The sequence below is a fragment of the Pleurodeles waltl genome, chromosome 3_1, assembly GCF_031143425.1.
Source record: "Pleurodeles waltl isolate 20211129_DDA chromosome 3_1, aPleWal1.hap1.20221129, whole genome shotgun sequence".
In the NCBI taxonomy this organism is placed as follows: domain Eukaryota; kingdom Metazoa; phylum Chordata; class Amphibia; order Caudata; family Salamandridae; genus Pleurodeles; species Pleurodeles waltl.
The window spans coordinates 601,390,561-601,416,709 of record NC_090440.1 but is presented as its reverse complement, the minus strand read 5'-3'; the positions used below and the strand labels follow the sequence as shown (position 1 = coordinate 601,416,709).

Genomic DNA, 26,149 nt, shown 5'->3' with positions numbered 1-26,149 from the left:
TACTAGTGCACCATACCAGCACACTGCACGATCTCCAGTCTCTGTTAATGAGCTGTGTGATGACTGTGCACAGGTTTCAGCCACAGCTGGTGCACAGCGGTGGTGTGATGACCAAGGGCCATTCACTAGTGGTGCAGTGTGGTGGCTTTGTGCCCAAGCTCAATTCACTATTAGTGCAGTATGGGAGCTTTGCGCACAACCTAGAGTCAATTTATGCCCCAACAGTGGCCCCTGTGCACAAGCTACAGTCACTATTGATGCACCCTGGTGGTTTCATGCACACATGCCATTCAATAATAGATAAAGCATAGCGCTTTATGATAAGCCTGGAACACCAACTTGACTCTTAAAGAACGGAACATTAACAGCAAACAATACAGTATTCATTCGAACGCCAACCACAAAGGAGGTCCAACCCTACCTTCTGGCCTGGCACCCTAAGGAAAGGGAGGAAGGCACCATGCATTTCATACGGAAACCCATACTAGAAACACTTGCACATTCAGGGTAGAAGCACTGGGTTACTTTATGATCTGTCACCCTGTGGATGATGTGGTCAGCTGCAATGAAATCGGTGGATGCCAGCATGTGTAGTCTTTGCTGCCGTAAAGACTTGAAGCATGAGCTTGCGTCTCAAAGGTCCCACCCAAAAAGCCTTTGAAAGTCAAATGTGAGATCCAGTTTTATTTATTTACGTTTTCTTTAGCGGTGTACAGTCGTATGAAATATCCGTGTGCTTCATAACTAGCATTGGGAAAGCGGTTTCGCCTTTTTAATGCTGTTAGGAGCAGTAGGCTTTGCCAATGATTGTCTATAAATCATTGGTTAAAGAAAGTAAAAGGAAAAAACGAATTTGAAAGTACCCGAGGAAAAACAAACACAAATCTTATTATTTCTCGAAACTGTGCTTGCAATTCGTTTTTTTTTAAATACATGGCATTGGTTATTTTTCAAATACTTTTTACACTGGAAACTATAAACACAATGTAAAAAAAAAAAGAATAGGTGGGGTTTCAGAATGTAAAGAAATTTACTTTCCACAGGGTTCTGCCATTTGCTCCCCTGCACTAGCCAAGGGATCAGATTTATGGGCCTCCAGGAGAAGTATCATGCTGCCTCAGACACCAGCTGAGTGAGGGCAGCAGATGGCCATCCTCCAGTGCCACAAAAGCTTGTGTGTGCCAGCAATTGTCCTTTGTGGAATGCAAAAGATTAAAAAAAAAGTTTTCTTTCCAGCCATAACTCAGTAAAAATACCCATGTTGTTGTGCTTTTTCAGCTAAGTTGGACATGGTGGTGTGCAAAACAGGGCAGGGTTGATGTTTGCGGGGTGAAGCAGCACAAGAGGGAGAACACTAGCAAATTCGTGCACTCTCATGGAGTGCTGAATGAAAAAGAAAATTGTAGTACCCTAAATGTGAGGACTGGAAGGATACAAGTCAGTTAGTCGAAAGGATTGTAAAAGGGCTATGCTACATGGGAGGGAAAACTCAAGAAGAGGAAGCCAGTGAATTAGAAGCAAGCAAATGAGAGTGACAATAAGGACAAACAATGTTAAGCAGTGTGCTGACTGTGAGCCCTCTGTAAGCACACAATGGATCCTTTGCAATCAGTTTGTGCAGCCAGAAAAAAGCACGGATGGTAAGTTCCATTTGATTACTTAAAGTATACATGTGCAGTTGGCCAGACAGGTCTTACAGGAACTTTAACAGTGTGATGCACCTTTTAAATCAACAGTGTTCTCCGTGAAACATTTTGTGAACAGTTAGCAATCACATTGTTGCAGGATTCCCTTTAGTCAGTTTTTTTTTTTTACAGTTGTGGGATGTTGTGGAAGCCGGTATAACACTGGCAGATTCTGAGCAATTTTTGAAGGTGGTTTTGGAGAGCATTTGTTTTGTAATTTCACACGCTGTTTGATCCCGTACGATTTTTGTGTGGTGTGCTTCAGAATTGCATGGATCCGATTTTTGGTGGTGAAGTTTGAGCAGTAAGTTGATATCTTTAAAATCGTTATTCATCTTGTCACATTTACAGCGCTACAAAGATCCAGTGTTAGGCTATGTCGTCTGACAAATTGCTGTTCTTTCTAACATGGGGACTAGGGTTTACCAACTCTCACTTTACAGTGAGAGAAAGTAAAGTGAATAAAGTGACAAAAGTTAAAATGTATCTTGTAACACAGAACAAAATCTATATACCTACAAATGATCTGTACACATTTAGCAGTTAGGAAAAGAAGCGCATTTTTGTTTTTTCAATTCTGCACTGTAACGGAAACAGAGATTGTAATAGGATCAAAACAAATCAAGACACTTTAATTTGTGGTGCACAAATGAATATTCAGTGAAACCCTGTTTCCACACATCAGGACATGGGTGCAATGTAATCTTATCAGTAAAACTGTATGGGTGCAAATTTAGTGCCCATTTTGATTGAAAATGTGATAGAAAATGTCTGTAATTGTCACACAGTGCTCTAGTTAAATTTAAAAATCACCCGCCTCGTGTCCATTAAAACTAGGTGGATCGCTGAAGTTTGTTGTTTCTAAAGAATGGGGTCATGGTTCTAAAACATTTTAGGGCCACTGGCATTGGCTCCTCCTTCTTCGGAGTGCGTCACGAAGGGCATACGCTGCCTTGTGTGATGTATGTTCCACAAGCCTGACTGCCACTAGAGTGCAAGTTAAAGAATGGGACCATAGTAATTGTTGAACCATTGGCAGACCCTTGAATTGATGACATTGAGCCTTTCATAAACACATACAGTGAATTATATAAAGCATGTATGGGTCCGTTTGCAGTTCCTGTGTTTAGACGGGGGAACCTCAGGCTGCAGTCTGGAATGCAAAGGAGGTCAAGCAATCTACTTCCTTTATTCAGTGATACGTTTACAAACCTATTTTGCACTACAGTGGTTCAGCTCCTTAAGAAGACAGAAGAAAACAAAATGGGATATTACAAGAAAGTCTTTATATCAACTGGAACTTTCTTCTCACCATCTCAAAACAAGGATCATGAGGGCCTTCTTCCCCTGCACTCTCTATTTAATGGTTCCTTCCTTCCATCCTCTGCCTCGTCCACTGCTCCTCACCCTGCCCCGTCTTCTTAGGGTCGAGCGCACAAGCTAAAAATGACTCCTGGTGTGTTGTGACACATGCATCACAATGCAAGTGCAAACACAGTGGCCCTCTTGGAATGCTTAACCAGTCCATTATGGCTGCTGGTGGTAGCATGCTACTCATGAAAATGGATTTGACACCTCGTCAGGGTTATTAGCGCTATGTAAATACAATTACATGGATGCATGTGTGATGCTGCACCGACAGCCATTTTGTCTATTTTACTCTACCATTCTCCCATGGTGGTCCACATTATAGAATGGTAAAGCCAACATAAGGCACTTGCAGATCCATTTGGTCGTCATTCTCATTTCACAGCTGAGATCTGTTAGTTTTGCCAGAGTCAATGTGGCACCTAAAGGGAAAATCATGGTACTTTCAACATTGCACTTTCCCCCTGGGTCTACTAAATATTTACTAAAAAAAAATCACAGTGTGGCTCCAAAGATGCCGTAATCTCATTGGAAATTATAAGAACAGTTGCTTTATAATGCTAATGATTTCAAACATTTTTGTCAATCGTCCTTCAAACTCCTGTTATGTTGAACTTATACTTTCCTGTTTGCATCCAAACAGCCTGTCGGGACTTGAACATTATTTTTTTTCCCTCAACTTATTCCCATACTGCATCAGTTGTAATCCTGCTGAGGATGCCAACATTTACGTCTTTTGGGGAAACAATGTGCCTCTCCTTGTAGATGTTCCACAGGGTTGGCATTCTGCTACCAGGGTCCTTGGTGTTGCTGCCTTGGTCCAGCCATGCTACTGCAAGAAAAAAACCTTCCGTAAGCCTTACAACCTCAAAATTGATGCTTTAACTGGAATGAAAAGGCAGGTGTGGAGGGCTCCTGAAAGGGTGTAACCTCAGGAATATGTCTGGGGAGCTGTCTGGCGTCTTTTGCTAAGGGTATGGCTAAATACAGACAAATAGAATTCTGTACAACTAACATCACAATAAACATGTAAAAAGATATTTAATGTTTTATAGCACCATTACCGTGGCCATGTGCAGTGAAACAGTTGATCAGGTAAATATAAACTAAAGCTAGACTCCCCTTGGAGAGTCGAGAGCACAAAGGTGGTAATTTAGCTATTCAACGTAATAAAATAAGATTATTAGGCTTCAGAGCACCAACAGTTCCTGCACCTCATGCAGCTGAGTGAGTGCCACAGGCTGAGATTATTTCAAGCATTCCACCCAACCCGTTGTTGTCGTTGCAGTTGTCGCCGTTTTGATTAGTATACCCAGATGTGGTTCCCGTGCTCGCTGTACCATAAGACTCGAGCCACAATCAAGGCGCTAAACTGGTCTATGGTTACTTGAGGTCCCTTTCGAAGCTGACTTGTCTGGCAGCTTTGGGCGGACTGCTCACATGAGGAGCATGGTCAGTACCGATATACATTAGGCAGGGTTTTGTGAAGAATGGCAAGGTGGGTGAAAAACGATGGAACGCGGCTGCAAGCCATTGCCAGTGGCTGAGATTAATTCAAGTATTCCATGCATCACCTTGTTCTGGTTCCAGTTAATTCACTGACAGCATCTTTATTCCAGTCTTCACAGACTAAACTCTAGCATCAGATTGTAACCAAGCCCATGTTAAGTCAGTCACTTTCATTGGTTCGTGGGCTTGCCTTTTAAAATCCACCTGTTTTCATTCGTGAAAGGCATGGATAAGTCATGCCTTTTCCGGTGTTTAGCCCTCCTCGAGAGCACCAGTAAACTACTGGAAGCATACTAGGCTCCATGTTTTCCGAATAGTTTCTGGACTACCTTTTCTCTTTATGTCGCTTTTTATTTCTTTTTTTTTCTTTTTTTCTTCATTTAACGTGCCAAGAAAAGTCTGGTTAGGAGTGTACAACGCTAATAGCTCTAACTCGATGTAATGCGAGACCAGTTGCATTGCAAATGCTTGTTGTTACTTCTTGCCATAATTGTTTTGATCCTTGAAGCAAGTAAACTATAGGTAGCGACGTAGGACATGGGAGATCAAGAGCCTGGAAATCTGTCATGCTACCTGCGTCTTATAATAACATAAAAGACAAAAGCCGTATTTTGTAACCGGAAGTACTGTAATTCGGAAATACAAGCGTTTATTTTCATTTTCGGTGTGTTTTTTCTTTCAGGTGCATCAGAGGTCTTATTGCTTGCCAGGAGAACAGACTTGCGCCGCATCTCGCTGGATATGCCAGACTTCACGGACATTATTTTGCAGTTGGATGATATTAAACATGCGATAGCCGTTGACTATGACCCCGTGGAGAGCTACATCTACTGGACTGACGACGAAGTGAAGGCCATTCGTCGCGCGACTCTAGATGGGACCGGTGCCCAGACACTAGTGACCACTGAAATTAACCACCCTGATGGAATCGCAGTGGATTGGGTGGCTCGGAACCTTTACTGGACAGATACAGGGACAGATCGAATTGAAGTGACACGACTGAATGGAACAGCTAGGAAAATTTTGATTTCTGAAAACCTTGACGAACCACGGGCGATTGTTTTGAATCCCTTGAGTGGGTAAGTAGCATTTTTGGGAGTTCTTTTTTTCTCCAAAAAGTCGGACTAGAAGTGGTGCTATAATGTGGGGAAAAAACGCCTTAAGCTATTGCTTTTCTCAATAGATAGAAAGTATTACGGGAAGTCTCGAACAAGTGGGGAAAGTTAACTCAACAGAATTACTTGGCCAAGGATAACATTAACTTGCCATTTACTTGCTGCTAGTTATCCATCCTGTTTTGATCAACTGGCACAACCGGGTTTTCCACATCAATGTTAAATTCGGGCACTTTTAATGGATAACTGGTGTTTGCAATGTATTCTTAATGTATCCTTTGTAGTTATATTTTATTCACAATGGTCCATTCTTGTGGAGTCCGGTAACTGTTTGCAGGGTTGAATTTCTAGAGCAGCCTAAAGGTATATCTTCTGAAATAAATATTTGTGAAGTACTATGGAGTGTCTAGAGCTACAAAACTAAGTGATAGCCACGGGAGGTGTTCCTGAAGTTAAACTTCCGCCAGCTGTGGTGCCATCTAGTTGACTCTGTGTAGCCCACAGTGCAAATGTAATCTCTTACAGGCACGGAGAAGTGACCGCTCAGTTTTGACCTTGAACCGAAAAGTGCAGGCCGCTTTGTTTTGACTGGCACGCGTTTTTTTTTAATGCAGCTATTTTTAGTATACATGTTTTTGGTATGACTGCCTTCAGTGTTCGGTTTTCTTTGTATGCATGTTAGATTTTGGAAGAAACCAAAGTAGAGTATGGTCATATGATGCCTAATGGTTTCTTTTCCTTAAATAAGTTTTAAGAATTTTGTAGTTGACCCTAATATAGTAGCGATAGCTCGTGGTTTCATGATTGACCGTCCAAAATCAACATAATGTCAAGAGTATCGTTATTTTAGTTTACATGCATGCAAAGTGTCCTATTTATTGGCCGATGTAGTTGTAGGATGGGGAAGTATTTTCTGAGACTTTTAATGGAACCGACGACGAGGAATGCAATAGTGCTTTGAAGATTGATCTGACTGACTTTTAACAATTTTCCTTCTTGGACTCTGAGTTGCACAGTACTGGCATGCTACTACATCTGGATGCAAAATTTGTTACAGTGTGGTAACGGTGCACCATTATGGTGAAATTAAGAGTTGCATCTTATGGAATATGGAATTAGGGTGTGGAACTGATTTACCGCACAAAAAAACATGGAATTCTGTGTGGGTTGGGTGTTGGGAGTAGGAGAAGGAAAGGACTAGTGATAAGGTCTGGTGTGGTGGATGAGGTTTGGCTGTTACTGCATGCAGTTTTATCAGGCACAATTACTGCCCAGTAAAATCTGATCCAGTGTTCTAGGCTCAAAGGAAGTAGTTGCTTTCACGTTTGTGGGGACTTGTGTTTCTTATAAGCTGGTAAAAGTTCCGTATTTGGCTTGATTGTCCTCATCTCCAATGTTTAAACAGGGTTGCTACTTAATTTTTTTATTTGGTGGACATAATACAGCTCGGGACTAAGGCATTTACAATTGATCTGATTAGTAGTACTGTATTGAATATGCGATTTTTGGCTTTCTTCCAAGAGAAGTGGAGCACCTATATATATTTAATGTGGTTTATTAAATATGGAGTTTGTAATTTTGATAGTGTTGCAAGGAGAGAAACAGCAGAGTAGAGAGCTTTGCCTACTTTGGATTGTGGTACTTTGAAATGTAATGGGTCACTTTGTTTCTAGTGTATGTTGTTTTACTATGAGTAGCAGAATTGGTCGTGATATTCTTGATTATTTAGATACATGAGTTTGTTACATTCCGGATGCCATAGTGTTGGACATTTTTTGATTAATGTGGATGATTGTGGTTTATTAAACATTCTAAACATTTGCATGGTGGGTCTTAAGACTTAGATTATTTGTGAATGGTATTTTTTCGAACCAATGCAATCTCTGTGTATTTCTTACAATTGAATGTTAAGTTACTTTCGCCACAGTGTGGTTTTATGCCATTTGAACTCAGTTTTCTGTTTTCATTGTCTTTATTGCTTCAGTGAACTGCATCTGGATTGTATTTGTGTTTTTGTGTCCGAGAATGGGCATGGGTGGTTGTCTTATCCTAAAAAATCTTGGTTGAATAATCTTTGGTAGATTTCCCCATCGGATAGGGAAATAGCTTTTAGCCTTGTGTTAATGTTTTATTGAAGTTTGTTATGGTTCTGTTCATTAAGCAGCTAACCTATGTGTTCGGTAGAGCATTTTACATAAATTATTGTGGTTGGACTAGTCAACGTGAGGCATATGTCAGTTATGTTTGAGTTTGATTTAACATGATAAGATGGAGTCTGACTCCGGTAGTAGAAAGACACTAACTTTTTTAAGTTGTAAGTTTGAAATAATTATTGAATATGCAAGTACTACAGTCCACTGGTACACCTGAATCTTGGCCCTGCATGATATCTATGTTTGAGAGAGGTTTTCATTTCCAGTGGAGGGTGGGCCGAACCCTGATGCTGAAAAAGCTTGGTTATTCTAATTCTGTAGAGTGAGTGGGAGGAGATGGTCAACTTTCCAAGGCCTATATGTGTCTGAAGGCAAGATATACTACAATGTTGCATTAATTGAAGGGGAAAGACTAGCATCTGTATGGAAGAAGTATGACCATCAAATTCCGGATCACAGGACATATTGTTTTCCGAATACCAGGTGTAATTACTGTAAGATCTGGGAACATGTGGTTGGTGACTTGGGTTGCAGGTGGTTAACACACAGCTGAGATCGGCTGCTATATCTTCCTTCCCCTCCAACAGCAGGTCTCTGATTTAATTGGGATTTACTGTCTTTGTCATACGTGCATACGTTCTAATCATCAGGTGATGTCTTTAGGTACAGAGCTGTCAATGTACGTTTCACAGTACAGCAAACATTTTTATTTTTTTTGCAGCTACATGTACTGGACAGACTGGGGTCTGAGTCCAAAGATTGAGTCTGCTTACCTGGATGGCTCCAATCGGCTAGTCTTGGTGAACGCCTCCCTTGGGTGGCCTAATGGCTTGGCTCTGGATCTAAAAGAAGGGAAACTCTACTGGGGAGATGCAAAAACGGACAAAATAGAGGTAGGACAACTAACTCGCCCTGCATGTGAATTCATTTGGTCTACTTATTGTTGACAAAAGGATAGGCCGCCTAGTAACCCAATCTGTTAGGGTTTGTTCTTGACCAGTATGCAGAATCAATATGCTGCGTGCCATTTCATGCTTTTTGTCAAGTATTTGACAATTTTGTTTTTCTCAATCATCATTAGAGCAGTCAGTGTGGCCAAAGTGTGGTCTGAGCATTGTGAAAATGGAAGGAGATCTGGGATAAAGTGTGCTCTAATCCTAGCTTGCGTTCAGTTAGAACAACTCAAACTCTTATATCATTAATATTATATCATTATTTTTTTTTACAGTAGGCTGTTTCACATTCCAGTTCACCTAACAGAGATGAAAATTCTGTCTCACGATTATTGCTAGCCTTGCATTTTACATGAAAGAGCAATAATGCCCATGGTTTTTAATTGTTCAGTAATTCCCCAGTTTTTTTAAGATGTTTTGCTAACATTTATGGAATTTCGAATTGGAAATCAGCTGACATTACTCTCAAAACCTGTTGGAATCTTGTTCGTTAAAATCATAGACAGGATAGGCATAGTATTTAACTCTTTGCCTAAGTGAAGTTCGTTAACGCTATCTTGGTAATGTTATCAACCGAACATTATACTTCAGCGATGTACAGCATTTTTGCCGAAATTCTCCTGCGTGTGATTTTTTTTTTTTTTTTTTTTTTTTAAACATAAAGCTAGAAATTCCAACATCCCCCCTCTCCCTCCTTCGTAGTAATTCTTCTGTTCCTCGACTGTTTGTAGTCTATGCCCTTCTGTTTGACATAAATGATACTGGATAGATTTCAACCTTTCTCTCTACTGATTGAAATTATTTTGTTATGCCTTTCCTCACTCCAAAATCGTGAAGCCCTTCTCACCACCTCACAAGAGCCATGCATCTACCTGCTGGCACGCAGCCGCGTGGCGTAGAGGGACCGTAGCGTGGCCTGTATTGTGATGGAAGCACCTGTGATGGTTTTGAGGCTACATCAAACTGATACTACTGCGGGAAGCCTACATAAGGGCTGCATATAAAACGGTTCTTTGAAACGTCTCCAGTGCAGGCCTAAAAGGGAACGTTGCTTAGCAATATCTGTTTGCTCCATTCGCGTTTTACCCATCCAGATTACCAATGACAAATGTATCACTTCTGCATTGCGTTTGTCGCAAATATTAATCAAGCAGTCCCAGTTACTGCGTTTTTATGTTCATTAGCGATTTGAACGAAGTTCTTCCCTTTTCATAAAGTTTATCCTGTTCTGCTTTGTGTGAGCCCTTTGTACACGCCTGAATAGTGGTAAATGTCTACTAATAAGGCCTGGGAATCCAGAGGCCTGTTTGTGAGTCGTGTAATGATGATTCCTACTCGATTCACGTGGAGGTTGTGGCACACAGACCGTGTTGACCAGGCTTTTGTAAATCAAAGCCTGTTATAACATTACCCAATGACTTTGTCACCAAAGACTCAGTGCTTCAGTCTTTGTTTTCTGTTGTACAACCAAATACATTCTGGGAGGTGTAACCCTATTACTCTTTTTTTTACTTGGGGTAATTGAACTAACACACCTAAAATACATAAGAGAAGCCGAGGCCTGCAGTATTGCATCCTTGGTAACTAGGAATCACCTGATAACATTAAGAAGGTTTGACATATAGAAAGATGTACTTGGAGAAATACAGTTGGAAGAAGGGATGGAAGTTTTCTCCTCTTTATATGCGCAAATGGTGCCTGTAAGAACGCAGCAGTTTCTTGCTGCCTAGTGCAGTCCTGCCCTTGTGCAAAATGAGACCCAATTATAGACTACACCTGCAAAGACTATAGGGGAAGAAGTTGGCATCACTTGCTGGCCATTGCGTGGTGGCGTTCTCCAGTGCTGGCTTTCCACATGGAGGCCTGGCACACTGCAGTAACTTTGTTTCTGGCTTTTACCATCCCGACTTCTTACTCTATCAGAAGAGGGTAGAGGTAGGCGAAAGCATGCCTGAGTTTGGAGCATTTCCAGCTTGGAGTCCCCGTGCAGCTTCTAGCTGAGATGGAAGAACCTAGTAATGCATTAATCCTGCTATAAACCAGAAAAAAGGGCAGGAGAATGAATTGTAATTCTTATTAATTGAAGAAAGTACTCTTCAAGAATTTAGTGGAAGATTCTGGAGAGTTACAAAACTCCAGCAGAGGTGAGAGAAGAGACTGTGGCATGCTCAGTGGAATTTAAGATTTGTTCCCTCAAGCACTGGTCTGGTGAAACTACTGGTTAGTGGTGCTGGTCTTCAAAACTTGGATATAAAAGGCTTGGTTAGCAACTACTCGTAACCCCCTTCTCTAGTTTTCTGCTCACGTGTGGTCATGAGTACTAACAGAACTACCTTCTTGGTAGTTTTTCAGCATGATTGAGACCGGGGTATGCTCAGCATGGCGATACCATCACCACCGGTAGCACAATACATACGTTCATACATCATGCATAGATGCCTGATTTAAGAGAAGGGATTGGAAAGGCTGCAGGAGATCTTGGCGTAAAATGTTAGATGTGGTTTTTTGGTGATCTGCCTCCCTTACGTCAATATATCCATTAACAGATCTCATTTCAGAACTTGGTATTGGTCACTTTGATTCCGTTTTTGATATGTCCCTCATAAACTACAAATCCATACATTTCAGTACTGTGAAATGATACTTCCTGTTTCACAGTCTACCCCCCCTCCCCCTCACCCCCACCGTTCAGCATTGTAATGGTATATGAGCTGTTTGGTAATTAAGCCACACCATAGTCTCAAACTCTGTATTTGCTCTTGTATTACAATCAGTTCTGTCCGCTGATCCTGGTAGGCGGTTCTGTGCATTCAGTATTCTTTCTGGGAAGAGCAACGTCCGTCTAATCTTCTCTCATGCTCCGCAGGAAAATGCTCACTTCCTCTTCTGTCTTTCTACCAAAGAGGAATTTAAACTTGCCTATCCTATCTTGTATGTGGTAATAAGAGTCGAAAAGTTGGAGTTTTCTGCAACAGTGTTCCACTTTTGTTTGTCTGAGTCAATGGACAGTGTTTTAGTAGAATATTAATATAAAAGGATTACAAAGTTAGATGAATATCGTTTTCGAAATAAAAATGTTAGCCCAAAGATGCAGTTCATTAGTGTCAGAGGTGTAACAAAGGCCCCTGCAACTTAGTGGGGTGCAGCCCTACAAAGGGCCCTAAACCCTTCAGCACTAACCGCTCCACACCCAAACCAATGAGAATGGATATCTGTGACAAATGGAAGACTTGGTGGCTCCACATCATGTTCTGCAAGGTGGGGGGGGGGCACTGATTTTGGGTACTGTAATTAGGCAAGGGAATAATACAATTAGTAAAATACGTACATTTTCAGAATGCAGATTGTCTCCAACGTAATTCTTTTGCACATCATTCCTTGAGGTTGTCCACTTGAAGGCAGACAGAGTGATATGCTGGTATGGCCTAATTGTATGTGCCTTCAGACCCCCCTGTTTCTTTAGATTTTATAGCAGTGCTCGGAATGTAAACACTTGTAAACGACCATACGACAGTGGAGCCTCGTGCGGCATCAACATGCAAATTTGTTCTTAAATTAGTCATGTCACTGTTCATACTTCCCTCTCTGGGCTTCGGTGTCATTCACAGGTATCCATTAGTGACTGCGTTTTTTTTTATCAGAAAGGGTGAACGAAAGGGAGAACTTTCTCCGAGTGTGTTTTATGTCCGTGGATGAGAGGTTGGCTAGAGGTGGCTATTTTGAATGTTTATCTTAAAATTTTTACAGAAGCGTTCAAAGCTAGCCACCCATGCATGTGCATACACAGATGGCACGCACAGCGACTCTTTTGTAAAAGAACGAAACATCCATTAAAAAAAAGGTATGACGTTAGCATTGGAAATGCATAATGCGTTGCACTGCATATGCCAGCAAGGGCAGTGTCAAGAGAGCTGTCGATCCCTCACAAAGTTTAATAAAGTTAAAAAAAAGAATTATTATTTAGACACGAACACACATTGGGCCCACAAGTTCCAGGCAGTAAATAGGGCTAATCTCTTTGTGGCTGATGACATTGTGCTTCACAGTACGCCGCCACTCACAGAGTTAAGAACAATTGGCTGAAGTGGGCTGACCAATTATAGTCTGCTGTGTGCTGTGGTCGGAAGAAGCAAGCCGTGACTGACACTCAGTCAGACCAATGGGTGAAAACCTACACCTGTTCTAATCTATTCTTACAGGTTGACGTAGCTGTGCACTGTTTCGCACCCCAACGTATGAATTTATATGCCTTTAGATTTGCACAGTAAATTCAAGGGATCTGCATGCACCTTATACAGAAAGTGTGAATGACCATCACATCTTTGCCTTTTCGCACTCTTGATGGACTTTTGTTTATAGACATGCACAACTTGCAACAATCTCCTCAGCATAGGTATACAGCATACAAAACTCTGTTTCTGTCTTGGAATAAAATGTGCCATTGCCTTCAGAAGGCTGCCCCTACTCTGCAGCTCTTACTCGTGCTGGGAAACGAGTATATCTCACTTATTGATCATTTGCAGAGATCTGTGCATTCACCTAAAAAATCACACTAAGTACAGGACGTGCAGATCGGGCTGTGACGCAGGACTGCTGGCGAGCAAACCAGGAAGGCTGCAAGAAATGATCTTTTCTGGGAACGTAATAGAGATCTGAAGAGCCGAGAGAGAGGTTGGTGGCAGACATTGCAGTCCGGAAAGGGGGAAACCGAGGGAGTTGTTCTTCAGGGCTCACCACAACCACTGGGCGGATTTTCCTAATAGATTCTGTGTAGGTCTAGGATATTGCCATGTGCTCGGTTCCTTGTCGGACCAGGCTGAATATTTGGTGTCATAACTGAATAAGGTGAGTTTTACAGGGTTCTGCTTAAAATTATATTTCTGTTTGTTTATGCAAAGGAATAATTTTGGATTGCCAGAGAACAGATCTTTAGAAAAATCTTGTGTACGCTGCTAACTGCCTGGCATTCAACTCAGTGCGGATTCCTGTGGGATGTAATACTCGTGTTTGGGCAACAGTTCTCAATTTATCTGCAGGAAATCCTCAGGATGTATTCAAGTGCAGCACTTCAGCAGTTATGACACCAACTGTGTCTCCTAGTGGTTATAATCAAATATTTTTCAACCTTATCCTGGCTCAGCGCATGGCAGAGAGGGCCGAGTATACCCACACAGGGGCGATTGTTAGAGCGGTGCTGGTGTTACTGAGGTTCTAAAGATCCAATACTTTTCCATCATTTAAACCACCCTCGGGTTTCACGTTTAATCAAGCCATAACAATTACATACACAACACTTTAATCCTTACAACTATTTCTACTCCCATTGGCTCCCAATGGTTTGTTGAGAAAGCCTTAATCGATGGAGAAGCCAAGGGCTCGTTGAGGCTTCAAGCCCTGCAGGCCTCCCAGCAGCCCGCTCCAGGGATGTTCACAAGCAGGGTGTTAGAGTGGACTCCTAGATGATGACAGCTGACTCACTGTGCCAATCCTTGCCATGGGACATGGTTGAAACATTACGAGTTTTCCCGCAACTTACCTCACCCCATTTGAAGGGTGTCTTCTGTCTCTGCAAAGTACCATATGCACGGCTTTACTACTGTCCGTTTAGTCATGGCCTAATGCTCATCACGACATTGAGTCTCCGCGTCCTAACCCTCTCTTCTGTTCGGCTGAGTGTTCTGCCATTCTCAATCGAGGGAGCCTGCTGCACTCCATCTTGTAGCAGCCTTTTTTGCTCCAGATGGTGTTTCCGTGACCTTCTGCGGTTGAGTCTGGCCTGCAACAGCCATGTTGCTCCACACCCTGTATTCTTCTCCTCAGCAGCGCCTCCTTGTGTACCATTTACAAGATTGCTTTAGATCGGAATTTCATCCAAACTATCAGCACTTCTTGCTGTCCACAACTGACATTCCCGCAGCTTTGCTTGCATCCCCTGCCTCTCTAGCTTGCGAGCTTCGAAGCCCGCGTTCTGTTAACTTAGCTGCCCCAACTTCTCATGGTAGGGTCTTCACAAAGCTATTTTGACTCTCTCCATGAATCTGTCTCTACCTCTGCTGCTCCAGGTTGCAATCCCTGCCAGCCGAGCATTGCCTTCTAATCTGCTGGGCGCTTCCTGCAGTTCTATCTGACATTACCTCCTGGTAGTCCAGCATTATGGCAATCACTACATGGTAGTGACTGCCTTGACATCTCTGCTTCTTCTTGACCAGGCTAGACCACGGGAAGAGAGGACAAAAATGGACCCTCGTCCAAATACCAAAACTCAGTAAGTTTATAGACATTATACATTCAAAAATGGGTGTCCGCCTTCAAATGTTTGTAGAAAATCCACTGTTTTTACCGAGAGAATAACTTCGTGGCTGTGTTTCCATGTGGCTTTAGAGGCACTTGAGAATGAGGCAGGGGACCCCTGCATCCAGCATGTAAATGCTACTGCTTATAATCGCAAAGCCTAAATAAAGCCACCCTCTTTCCTCCCACCTCTTAAAGTGAGGGACCAAAGTCTCCCTGTGGGAAAGGAGGCGAAGCACGTTGCCTGCCGGACTGACCCCTGCCTTGTGTCCCCAGTGAGACCACCACAATAGAGGTAAAGGCCGCATTTTAGGGGGGCACCCCCGCAGCCATCTGCACCCTGCCGTGGGAGCCGGGCCTGTCACTTGAACTTGAGTTTGACAAGTGGCCTTTTCTCCTCCCTCGGTCCCTTAAAGCCTCCCCTTTCATTCAGCAGAGACCTTCAAAAGAAAGTAATTGAAGTGCTTTTTCTCCCCATCCAGTCCCCCTCACAAGCTTTTATAGTGATGGAAGCCGCCATTATGGGTTAATGAGCTAAAGACGAAAAGAAATAAAAGTCGGGATAACGCGTTTTCGACTGTTTTTCGCTGTAAACCAGAAGTGCCTCTTTTCCTTGTTAAATTTCGATGTCGAGGCTCTCCACCGATCTCCAGATATAATGTGACGCAGGTGAGAGTTCCTGGAAAAAAACAACATGATTACTAACAGAAAAAAATGTTTATTTCCTGATGACAGACCCCTTGAAAGTGTTCTCTCATCCAGACATGTCCAGGTTGCGTTCGGTAAGTAGGCCTTCCTTTTGGACCAGTGTCGACACCAGCTTATCCTTTCTAGGTGCTACATTGCTTGGGTTGGCTGGGTCGATCTATTGCCAATCCTAGGGAAATAGTGACAGTGTGGTACCTACAAAAAGATTCAACTGCTAATCCAACACACCAATAACTGATATCTGTTCTACCAAGCTTCCATTTTAGAAGAGGAAGGCTTAATACTTAAAAATGTGCAAGTCAATCCTCTTGTTTGACTGTCTCAATAGGCTTTGGGCTAAAATGTTGAGAAGAAACCACAATAGCTCTGAAAGCCGTGGATGTGGACGTTTCTATTAGATGCCAGGCAGAATACTGCTCCTTTAAATTTTCCATTTCTACTCAACCTGCCCGTTTAAGAATAATCCCTAAATTCCAAATCTGAAAGCCCTAATTTAAACACAGTAAAGTCTTTTACTTTAAATCTAGTTCATGTTTTTTTGCATTTGTCTGGGATGCCAACAAAAAGTCTTTATTGAACCGCTTGATATCTTCGGTGCCTCCCTTTATGCATCTGCCTTTCTCCCTTCCTTTTTTCATTAAAGTGCTTTGAATATTCCTGCCATACTCTTCCCCAGGCGAAGAGTGCTGTCATTTATCTGGTATAAATAACATCTGTTTTAACAATTTATACAACCCCTCTACAAGGTCAGATCACAACCACAGAGGAGCCTTATGAGCATGTCCAGGAAGAAGCTTATGATGGCGTCTCTGCTACGGCCTGATGTGTAAGGTTCTGCCAGGAAGATGCCCGCTGCAGTGGATGCTGCAGACGGAAGCCGTTCCTGGTCAATTTAGGTCCTATTGCTGCAATTGGGTCTTGCCAGGTAAAAGCCTATGGCAAAAAAAACTGCCAAGAGTGGTTTGTAATGTCCTGCCAGGAGAGTCTGCTATTCTCCTGCCAGAGAGTTGCATGTGGCAGTGTGTCTTATTGGGCGATTCTGGTTGCAGTGGGTCCTGCCTTTGATACGTTTGTTAGACCAGACCATTGCAGGGAGAGACCATTTGCATCGGGTTCTTCCAGGGAGATGCTGATGCGAGGGGCCCTGACGGGAAAGGCCTGTTGCAGTGGCCATGCCGTCAGAAAGGAGATTAAATTGCAGTGGTCTCTGCTGGAGAGATGCCCGTTTCAGCCGTCCTTGTCAGTGAAATGCCTGTTGCAGTTGTCCCTGTGTGAGGTACCAGCTGCGGAGGTCTGTACTTGGGAGGTGGCAGCTGTAGCTGTTATAGTCCGATGCCTGCTGCAGCGCCTTGTCAGATAGATGCGAGTTGCAGCAGCCCCTACCACTGTGAGATGAGTTGCAGCGCCACCTTTCATCATAGAGTGGTCCTTACAGCGAGATGCTTGCTGCAGCGTCCCCTTTGGTGATTTGTTTGCATCAGTGCCTGTCAAGGGAGAGTCCTGCTGCAACACTCTGTGCCAGGGAGGTGCCTGCTGCAACACTCTGTGCCAGGGAGGTGCCTGCTGCAACACTCTGTGCCAGGGAGGTGCCTGCTGCATCACTCTGTGCCAGGGAGGTGCCTGCTGCATCACTCTGTGCCAGGGAGGTGCCTGCTGCATCACTCTGTGCCAGGGAGGTGCCTGCTGCAACACTCTGTGCCAGGGAGGTGCCTGCTGCAACACTCTGTGCCAGGGAGGTGCCTGCTGCAACACTCTGTGCCAGGGAGGTGCCTGCTGCAACACTCTGTGCCAGGGAGGTGCCTGCTGCAACACTCTGTGCCAGGGAGGTGCCTGCTGCAACACTCTGTGCCAGGGAGGTGCCTGCTGCAACACTCTGTGCCAGGGAGATGGCTGCTGCACCGGTCCGTGTCAAGGAGATGCTGGTGTACCGGCCCGTGCTAGGGAGGTGGTGCTGTTGTACCGGCCCATGTTAGGGAGGTGGTGCTGTTGTACCGGCCCATGTTAGGGAGGTGGTGCTGTTGTACCGGCCCATGTTAGGGAGGTGGTGCTGTTGTACCGGCCCATGTTAGGGAGGTGGTGCTGTTGTACCGGCCCGTGTTAGGGAGATGCTGCTGTTGTACTGGCCCGTGCTAGGGAGATGCTGCTGTAGTACTGGCCCGTGCTAGGGGGGATGCGGCTGCCATCTCTAGTCATGGAGATGCCACTTGCTTCGGGCCCAGCTAGGAGAGAGGCCTTGTCGTGTGTGCAGGGTTCGCGTCAGATCCCTGAGGGACAGATATTGTGCTCTGCTGCTGAAAGCGTCCCCTGGCCGGGGGCCAGCAGCGGCACTTTGATCGCTTGCGCCCATTCTTCAGGAAGAAAGCGGAATTAATGCATAGAAACAGAACAGGAATTGTGATTCAGGCCCTTTTTTACTTCTATTATCCTGAAATATTTGGTTCCCCCCACGAGGGAGATTTCTGATGCTCGCACTTTGTTTGGCGGGGGCCAGCGCTGAGAAAGTTACGCAAATGTTGTTTTCTTAGATTCTCTATTTCTTGGCACTTGCTCTGGTCTGCTGTGGGAGTTCTCGTTCGCCAGGCGGAACAAAACGAGCGTGAGAACAAGTAGCTCACTAATGGTGAAGGAGGTGAGGGGAGTTTGTGTTTAACCGCGTGGGTAAAAAAAACAAGTTTTTTTTTAAAGAAAAAAGTTATTATTAATAGTTTTACTGCCATCCTTAGAGCAGATGGACCCCTAGTGTCGTTGCATTGCGTTACGAAAAAAGGCAGAGGCGCTGCTCCCTGATCTGTGCATGTAAACATCACTAGACACACATAATTCGTTGGCTGTTCAGCCCCTTTGTTTAATCGACCAAACTTTCTTTATACGCCTAAGTACTTATTGCTGCATGGGATATAAGTAATGCGTGGTGCTTTACAGCCTAACAACCTGCTGGGTTGCCGGGACAGGACATCTCAGCTCTGGTATTAGCTGATGCTCTCCCAAGAAGGCGTGGCTCTCAGAGCGGTTTTGCCCTCAAAACTGATGATATCCATTTTCTGGGTATTTTTGAAACCTGACATTTTCCCCATCCTGTTCATCTTCTTCCCAGTATAATTTGTTTCTTTTTTGTTTTTGTTTTTGGCTGCAAATAATGTTATTTCTTCCCAGCAGCGATGGACCACTTCTCCATTTTGCTGGGGTTGAAACATAGTACGATGGTCAGTTTTTCCTCTTCACGTTTCAGTGCACATGAAGGCATCAGAGACATTTGTTAGGGCAGTAGGGGACCTGAGCCACTGACTGCATTTTTTGTTTCATTCCATAACTCCTTCTCTAAAGTAGGTCATCTTAAAAGGTATAGCACATCTGGATTGAGTTTATCTGGTGTGAATATTCTGGTATACTGTATTTGTGTTCCAATCCCTTTCCCGCCTTCTGGTCTAAGCCTTGACTGCATCATATTTCCACTTTTGAGAGACAAGTTTGCCCAATGAATTGCTGTTATTCAAATGGGTTGAAATAGCCTTTAAACCTGAAACATTAATTTCAAATTTCAGTATTCTCTATAAATACTGCCCAAGAATCACCCACAGCCACTATCCAAAAGAAAAGTTAATACAATCTTCTATGTCTTTTTCCAAAAGAAAATACCAGGGGAGCTTTGAAGCAGGCTCTGCATAGGTAGCAGTTAGCTCCAAATAAACCTTGACTGGACCCATAAGAAGGTGAGCGAGTCATTGGTTTTGGCAGACGACAGAAATAAATGTGGTTCATTTGAGGTCTTCAGCTTCATTTTTATTTTAAAATCACTGTTGTCTGCTTCCCAGTTGAAGGCTCTTAAGATTTTACCATCCATTTGCATTTGTATTGGGTGTCCGGTCTAAATGTCCAGTGTTTAGTTTAGGTTTTTCGCGAGAACGCATGTCTCTCGGTTCCCCAGTCTTGGTTCATAGGGTGGCTGACGTTGTAGTTTAGCAAGGGGCTTACCTGTGCAGGAGCAGACCCCACCCCCATGTTTTGAATACTTGGGAAACCTGGTCACGGTCCATAACCTTGCTGATCACGTAGGATCTCCACTGGTCTGTGGTCTGCCTATCCACCTTTCTTTAGCAACTTCTACATGCTGCTAGTTAGACATGCCTACTGAGAAACTCATGCCACATGCTCCGTGCTTTTCGTGTCCAGATAAAGGCCTGCCTCCAAATTAGAGAAACACATCTGTACAGACCTTCACAGCAAGTGCTGGTGCAAGTGCTAAGAAGCTAAGGAGTCTCCTCTTCTTCTCTTTTATATTAAAATAAGTAACAGAGCAATTGGTTCCATAAGGGTATTGGTACAGTGAATCAACTCTTCTCTGACTCTGGTCTTCTTCCTTTCTCCACCCTCCAATCTAAACACGGTCTAGATACTTCCTCACTTCTTAATTACATTCGGCTTATTGAATATTTCTTACAATTACCCCTACTCACTACTACCACAACACTGGATTTAAACAATAGTTCACCTACATACAACTTCACAATTCCCAAGAAGGCCTCTTCTATCTATAAAAACATTAGGATTCTCTTTCACACTTCTTTAGCTAGACCAAAAACGACTATTGAAATCCAGCGAGGAGCTGATCTCCAGCAATCCATTCTGGCTCAATCATGGCACAAACTTTGATAAAAAAAAATCCATACTACTTCTTGCTCTGCCGCCACCATGCAGACATTATTTTAGTTTTAGAACAGGTTATACCGTACCCCTTTATCTTTACATAAGTACAAACTATCCACAGACAATAAATGTTGGGCTTGCCGAGAGGAGTGATCTTGTGCATATCTTCTTTGATTGTCCCCCAATCAGTCAATTCTGCTCACAAGTTTGAGTTACCCTCACTGATACTTGCATTATTTCATCCCCGTTTGACAAAATGTATCTTTTTTTTGGGTAGTGTTTCTCCTATGTGGAATAACTGTTGTGCTGGGGAAGTTTTCAGATTAGTCCGTTGTAATTGCTTTCCAGGTTGTTAGTCCAGCTGGAAGAACGCTCAGGAGTTTGTTCCTTAAATGGTGGAAAATGCTCTGCAATCATCGTAGATTAGACTGTACAGCAAGCGCTTCTACTAAACAATTAATGAAGCGAGATACTCTTTGGATGCCCCTCTCCTCTTTCTCTCTAGAACATTGCGCAACTTCAATATTGTTACTCATCAGTCAGTGTCCCCCCCACCCCCCACCCCTCCACCAGCAGCCATAAATCTATTTGATTTCTTCTATTTTTATTGATCATCAATAAGATTGCATTACTCTATACCCTTTTCTTTCTCCTTACTATACTTCTCTCCCTTCTTTCCACCCCCCAAATCAACCTATTATAAAATTAGAAAATGCTAAGTTACAATATTTATTTGCTCATTACAATATTTATTTGTTGTTTTTAATGTACAGCGGTCAAGAACCATTAGTCTGGTTATGTTGTAATAACATTTTCATGTACTGTACTTTAGTGAGTATCTTTTTCATCATCTTGTATTTATACTGACTTTAGTTCTGTATCTCTTTAATGAAGCATTTCAAACAGGAAACCCCTGTTTTCCTATAGGGTCCTTAACTACATCATAACTGTGTATTCCCTTGATCTAGACTTTTTGTTCCACTCTTAAAATGGCATATCACTCTATCCAAAGATCACATTTTCCACTTTGTGAGCCATCTCCCCACCCCTCGGTCCAAAATGAGGAGTTGGGGCGCCTCCTCTTCTAGATATAGGTACACGTCCCAACTCCTCTTCCCAAAAGAGTTTTAGAATGTAGAAACTCTTCTGAATTCCGAGGTGCATATGCTGTTGAGCATCACACGCAGCAGAATGAAAGAGCAGAGGATGAGCAGGTACTCTCAGATGTGTTCATGAAAATCTTAAACTATACTGCTCTCTTCAGCTGCTTTAAGAATCTAGAGACCATTGCCAGTGTTCGCAGACTGTGTTTTTTGATCAGCTAATATGCCCTCTTGGAAAATTAGAAAATGGACATATCCTGGTGACAGCAAATAGCCTTGAAAAAGCCCCAGGTAGAAATACTTTAGGGGGCGAAACACGTGTCAGCTCTTGTTCAGGTGAGCAGTAATAAATACCTTCTGGATTTACCACTCTGATTCAGCGTATCAATCTTAAAACCTAAATTGACACAAGATACAAGCTTGGAACTCACATATTGGATCTGTAGTGGGTTTTTCAATCTTTTGTAGCCTCAAGATTTTGCTTTTGGGGTGAATTGGTCCATACCCCATTTGATAACCCACATCTGGACTAAAAGGGCACTTCAAAGGATGAGACAGTTGGATCACTGGAACATTGTTTCTCGATTTACAATCTTATTTCTGTTTGCCACCAGAACTGTAATGTTAGTATAGCATTCCCACTGTGTTTCTGGCGTCTCGTTTGCTTCTTGACTTTCTCCTTGCTGTATGGTCAAACACCCAGCCTTCAGTGTTGTTTTTCCACCCTTTGCACCTGTACCTCAAACTCTAATTAATCAGTATTGGCTGTTTCTAGGAAGGGCTGTGGGGGGATAACAAAAAATAAAAAAATAACCTACCTGCGCCTCTGTGTTCCACCACTACAGCCACCTTGGTTCCTCATCTTCTTCCTCCCTCCCAACCCAATCCCAGTGCTTCTCTCATGATGTTACTAGTATGAGAGAAGCACGGGGATTGGCCTGAGCAGGCAGAAATGCCACTCAAGAAGGGAGAGAGACAGTGCACTTGGTCTCCACCCCACTGTGCAACACATCCGGGTGGAGAGTTCTAAATGCGCGTCAGTTTGGCCGGCCGACCAAACTTACATGCACACTTAGAAGGGCACCACCACTCCTCCTCCACCTGCTGACATGGAGAATGCTGCTCCCACCTGCCCTGAAGTAGATCTGTAAGCCATCAGCTAATTTATTATCCCTCTTGCATCTGCTCGTGCAGCTCTCTTCCGCCACTGCCCATTCAGCCATGTCCTTCAGCCACTCTTGTACCCCTCGAGGGGTCAGAGACAGTCGGTGTATGGCCACCCTGCTTTTGACAAGGATCAACCCCAACACCATAAACCTCCTCCTCAGGCCCTTCTTCTTACTTGTTGGGATCAAAACTAATACACATTTTGTGGGATCCCATGGGGGCCACCGATTTCCCGAGGCCACATTCAGCCTGTTGACCACTGTCCACCCAAAAATGCCAAGTTCAGGGCATCCCTGCAACATATGTAGAAAGTCAGCACTGTTGACATGACGCCGGTACAGGTAGACGCCCTTCCTGGATAAATGGCATCTATTGTGGCAGGAGTGGGTATGCTTGATGGATAACATTGTAATTATCTAATTTGAACCTCTGTCTGTACCCCTTTATGCACGTTTTCCCACTTCTGGTTTGTAAACTGGTCTCTATAACCTCTTGCCACCTGCCCTGTGCACAGTGGAACAGCTTCTCGTAGTGCTTTAGTGTAGATAAGTGAAATTAATCCATGTCCAACGGCCATATCGAGCAAAGTGACCAGTGTGTGAGATTCTTTTGGGGACCTCCGGGAACAAGGGCTTCCCGTGAGCCATGGCCACCATCTTAGTGAATTGTAGGAATTGCCCTTGGCTTAGAAGAAAGGTTTCTACCTCATCTTGCAGTGTAATAAATCTATTGTTTGGGTACAAATCTCGTAGAGTGTTACAGCCTCCCGCTTGCCAAAATAACATTGTTGGTCAACAGTATAGAACCACGTCTTTTGTCTTGAAGGGGAACCCATATTGCCTGGGACTGCCTCGTGGGCATTAGCAGATGCTCTTCCGCTCGTCCCCTCGTCGCAACAGAATGGCATGAAGGCCCTGAATAAAGTACATAAAATTACAGTGGTGGTGACTTGCTTCATTTAATGCGAGAGATATTTTGCCATTCATTGCACTTGTAACTAGCAGTAACGTGGTTTGTGGCCAAAAAGGAATTCAGTATAACTCGATGTTATGATGCAATTTAGCATAGTTTTCAGATCCGTGGTCCTATAGAATCGTAATTTATGCCTCAAAGGCAGCTCTCTCTTCTTTTGGCCCTCAGAGTAATGCCTATGATTTCAAAAATTTGTCACTAAGCTGTTTTGCTCCTCTTTCTACAGACTGGACTGTTTCGGCGTCAAGTGCAGATGAGGGCCTGATGCTGGACAAACTCAGGGATCTGGAGAGCAAATCCAAAATGATTTAGCCAGAAGCTCCCACTTGTTGTGTCAGCTCAGGAGCCACTCTTGCGAAACTGAGTTGTAGTAGTAAATGTTCTTAGCAGATGGTCTGGATAATATATTGCAACACTGGCTCCAACTCTGTGGTCATCATTTCCATGGCTGCTGTTCCTGCTTAGAAAAGTCACGCTATGAAAATGAGTAGTTCTGTGTGATGGTGAGACGCTAATGAGCTCAGTTTCTTTTTTTGACTTTGGTCCTCCCAGTGTGCGTTAAAACTGCTGGAGAAGCCCTCTGATAGCTTTCAACAGAAATGGCCCCATCCAGTCACGGCTCTCAGGAGGGAAAAGGGACGGGGTGGCAGGGAGGGTTGGTGGCTCACAAAAAAACAATAATAAAAATTAAACTTACCTTTTTACCGCGCCGCACCTCGCCTCACCATTCGCTCAGCTCCTCTGTCGCAGGCTGCAGGCAGGCACAGGCTCCCAGCCTGCCCTGTGACCAATCGTGACGCTGCTCCAAGTAGCGTCAGGATTGGCTGGGAGCACCCAGCCAGGGCACTCCCAGGCAGATTGGGAGCCTGTGCAGGACCTCTCGAGCCCAGCAACTATGTTTTGCAAAAGTTTTCCAGCTCCTGCTGTTGGCGGGGGGTGATGCTCCTCCGCCCTAGCAGAGGAGCCACCCTTAGCCCCATCCCCTAAAGAATTACAACCAAACACTGCAGCAGCATTTAGTTCTCCTAGCCAACATAAAAATTTGACTAAAAGCAGAGCTTTTATAGGTCTCGGAAAGCATAGCACACACATAATAGACTAATAGTTAAAGGTACCTGGCTGGAAGCCCAGATAAGTAAGTACATATTTTTAATTGTAGTAAAATCAAAAGATCTTGTCAAATGCCAGACCCCAAAATTCTGCCCTGAAAGCCATTTCTATTTCGCAATGTTCATTTAGCCGTACGTGGAACAGGTACAAGTGTTGGCTAACTTTTGCCTTCCATGTTGCTGGCACTCCCTTTGAATAGTTTGCATTTGAGGATGCTCACATCAGGGTTTTGCAGCATTAAATGTGTGCAGGTTACAAGGTAAGGCCGGGTAGCTGCATATAAAATCTTATGCCTTTCAAGTTGGCCATGTCTTGATGGCAAGATGAGTAGGACAAGCACTGGAGCGGCTCCTTTTGTACTGGTCTGCATTGAAGGATTGTGGTGCAATCATTTTGTGTCTTCAGTTTTGTTTAAGTCAAGGTTGACTTAGGCCTAGCAGTGGTCAAACCGTGCAATAGTATTTTCTTTGCACACGTGTGAAACAGTTGTGTATTTCCTGATGTTACAGTGTACAGTGCACTGAAGTGATCTGCTTTTGTTGAAATATAAATAGTTACAGATTACTGTGCCCTTACTTGGCCATTCCTTTTTCTTCGAAAAGTTCCTCCTTCTGAGGCTGTCTATGTGTCTTCTTGGATAGAAAGGATAGTGAGCTATCTATCAATGGAAAGCATGGGGTAAATGGAAGAGCCTTCATTGTCCATTGCGCACCTAGTAGAGGAAACTGGTGTCCTTGTGTTTTGCTGTGACTAATATCCCAGCAGCTGCCTTTTTTGGTGAAAGACACAATGGACTAGACCTTGTTAGAGTATGTTCAACAACAGATGAACCGTTTTACAGCATGTTTGCGTGTTGTGTGTACACACGCGTACAGATCTATGTGATGTCCTCTGTGTTAAAGGATTGTTGTAACCCTTGAGAGTCAGAGTAGCCATGCATCTGAGAATCCTGTCAGTTGTCCCATCCAATACAAGATGCAACTATTGGGGGTTCACATAAAGAATTCCATTCCAACACTAAGCAGGAAAACATTCTTAAGTGTGCATAGTTGCCTGGTAGATCAGATTGTGCATGTGTTGCCCAGCTACGGGTACTTTACTTAGTACTTACCAGGCATATCTTTTAAAGCATAGACCAGTGTACGTTCACTCACTGAACAGTGGGTGGACAAACTTAGTCATGTATGGCTGCACAACTTCAGGAACCCAGCTCACTGAAAACCAGATAATCTTCAACGTCAGTGCTTTTGTGTCAAGTGCCCTTTCTATAAACGTATTCCCTTATTCATAAAAATCAACATTCAAATGTATTTTTTTTCTTCTTAAGCCTTAGGGATTTTTCTAATGGGCGCTGATGTATTGTTTCAGTGT

At 43.5% G+C, this 26,149-nt stretch overlaps 1 protein-coding gene across 1 annotated transcript in view; it reads left to right on the top strand.

The window, feature by feature from the left end:
- Positions 1–26,149, top strand: part of LRP5 (LDL receptor related protein 5) — a 397,037-nt gene that overhangs the window by 160,514 nt on the left and 210,374 nt on the right. The window contains exons 6-7 of the mRNA XM_069223040.1: positions 5,245–5,641; positions 8,552–8,723. Of these exons, the coding sequence (XP_069079141.1) occupies positions 5,245–5,641; positions 8,552–8,723 (569 nt within the window). The remainder of the gene's footprint in view (positions 1–5,244; positions 5,642–8,551; positions 8,724–26,149) is intronic.